General features: G+C 38.2%; 1 protein-coding gene across 1 annotated transcript in view; it reads right to left on the minus strand.

The window, feature by feature from the left end:
• Positions 1-2,336, minus strand: part of SPIC (Spi-C transcription factor) — a 7,816-nt gene extending 5,480 nt beyond the window's left edge. The window contains exons 1-2 of the mRNA XM_025198917.1: positions 2,313-2,336; positions 1,994-2,087 (exon numbers count right to left, since the gene is read on the minus strand). Of these exons, the coding sequence (XP_025054702.1) occupies positions 1,994-2,087; positions 2,313-2,336 (118 nt within the window). The remainder of the gene's footprint in view (positions 1-1,993; positions 2,088-2,312) is intronic.
• Positions 2,337-2,565: the final 229 nt, after the last annotated feature.

A 2,565-nucleotide genomic window follows, 5' to 3' on the forward strand; every position in this document is an offset into this window, starting at 1 on the left:
GGGGGGGGGGGGGGGGAGGGGGCGGGATCAAGCCTTCCTGCAGAAGCCTGAGAAGTGTGCCTGCAGCTGAGGAGCCAGCCCTCTTCCCAGCCCCCCACCCCACCTCCATAGCTGTCAGCCCGAAGGGAGAGGGGTTGGTAGAAGAGAAGTGAGCTTCTGGCTGGGGTTTGCCTGGCCTGAGCTGGAGCAGGAGGCAGCTGAGGGAAGCCGCAATGTGGGAGAGCCCCCTCCCCCATTACCCCTCCCTTCCTGCAAACAGCCCTGGGGCAAGGTTGGGCTGCATCAGCCCAGCCCTGATCGTGTGACAGATTAATCCTAGGAAATACAATTTCCCTAAGGTGCTCCAAAATGGACCACCTTCATCTGATCCCTCATTTGATGAGGGTGAATTTGTCATACGATTGGCTACTTTAAAAGCGCTCTGTAGCCATGCACATGTGTCATGACATGGCTGTAGAGTGCTTTCAGAAGGCTAATCATGTTACAAACATAACTTCTGTCTGCGCCCTAAAATTACTTTTGGTTCAGGATGTCTTATCTTTCTATGGCTACCTTCTAGATTATAAAATCTCCAGAGAAAGCATTCTCAATATCTATGGTTTGGACAGCACCAAGCAGATTGTAGCCATATACATGTTCATTACTATTGATTAATAGGTTATTTGTTGTTTGTGGAAAGCAGAATGTTTAAAAAGAAACAGGCATTCATGGATAGGAAGCAGTTTGGATAATGAAGAAAATGTCTATGTTTACCAAATAGAATGGTGAATGGGATAATCTTGGAAGACTACAAGAAGTGTTAGATTGTAAGAAAGAAAAAGGAAACAGTTCCTGTGCAAGTTATACAATACAAGGTAATGGAATAAAATAGGAACTAAAATTCTGGAAAATTCTGAAAATGCCATCTCAGGAATCTGAACATTTTAATATTAAATAGTTTTAAAATGTTATAGGTCTAAACTAATTACAGGGATAACATTCTAACAGCATTTGAAGTGCCAGATAGAACCACACCGAATTAACCTAATCCCTCAGGATATTTATAGATAGCAGAACTCAGCGCTGGATTGCAACATTTGGAGGAGGTCAGATGCTACAGAAGAGGCCTTTAAAGAAGTATGATTACTCTATTTTGAAGTGGAGGCCAGGTCTGGGAAGTGCTGAACACTTTGAATTACATGTGGTTGGCATCTCCCTGGATTGGTTCCTTCACAGATTTGGACAAGAACAATACATTGTATATTAGCAATTATTAACCTTGCAAAAAATGTATATAATGAGCTCTTAAGTCAAAGTAAGACTTTAGACAGTAGACCCAGACCAATTAACATCTTTAGAGGATATAACTTTTATATTACTATATCTTTGCATTAGAATATAATAAATGAATATGTCAAATAATAAAACATTCTCCTCAGTGAAATCCTAGTGATACCAAAGTCAATGGGAGTTTTGCTACTGGTTTCAAGGGCAGCATCATAATTTAACCCCCATTCTTTCAGTGTTGACTATGTTGACATTTTGTAAAATGAACAATTATAGGAAGAGCTCTAGATGTCCAGTAGTCTAATATACAATACTTCTTTACCAGAAATCTCAATTTATAGCCTGATAAATTAAAGATTTTTAAAAGCCAGCATATTTACATTACATTGAAAATTAATACATTCTATTTTCTAATACATTTCCCAGAATTCAAAACACTGCACAAAAATATTTGTCTTCATTTGTATTTAATTCACTTTAATGGAAATTCAGTGACTGCTAAAATCACTGGTACCTGAATTACCATTTTTGTATTACAATGAATTGTTTCATCAGTTCACTCACAGTGTACCTCACAGAGCAATTTCCAACATGTAAACTGAAAAATAGGTACTGTACTGTGATCATGTATACTTTGAGAACAGGAAGCTATTGTCCAGGAAAAGCTGTTTAAAGCGTTCTTCCCCTTGTAATAATTTAAAATGATTGCAATAATAGTCCTTTTTACCTGGTGGATACTGAATTTCACCATCAGAATGCTGCTGCAGCACCTCTAGGGCATCTTCAAAGGCCTGACCCAATATGTCTTGATCCGTAAAATTCTGTAAGAACAACAGATCTTTTCGGTTTTAAATCAGCAAAGACTGGTTCTGAGTCATCAAGATTCCAGTTTTAGTTGGACACTTGAGGGCAAATGGAATAGCAGCATGGAATATTGATAGAATAAATCTTCCTGTGGGAACATACACTGGTAGCCGCTTTTGGCTTGCAACTTGGAGAGAGACTCAGAGATGAGTGGGACAATTCAAGTGAGTAAAATTACTCACATGTAAAAGTATTTTACAGGCCATTTCCTAAATTTGCAGAAGTTTTCAAAAAGAATATTCATTGTTACTAGACTGGTTCAAAGACTTTAATAAGAAAGTTTATATCTATACTATAATAGGACTTACTAAAACCAAACCTATGACAATAACATACAAGTGATTCCACATACTACACTCTAATTAGGAACTGTTGGCAAGTGAGAATGCTACAATATTCTAATATTGGAAACCACACTGTGGTGTTTTACAAAAC

The sequence above is a fragment of the Alligator sinensis genome, unplaced genomic scaffold (genome assembly GCF_000455745.1).
Source record: "Alligator sinensis unplaced genomic scaffold, ASM45574v1 scaffold74_2, whole genome shotgun sequence".
Classification (NCBI taxonomy): domain Eukaryota; kingdom Metazoa; phylum Chordata; order Crocodylia; family Alligatoridae; genus Alligator; species Alligator sinensis.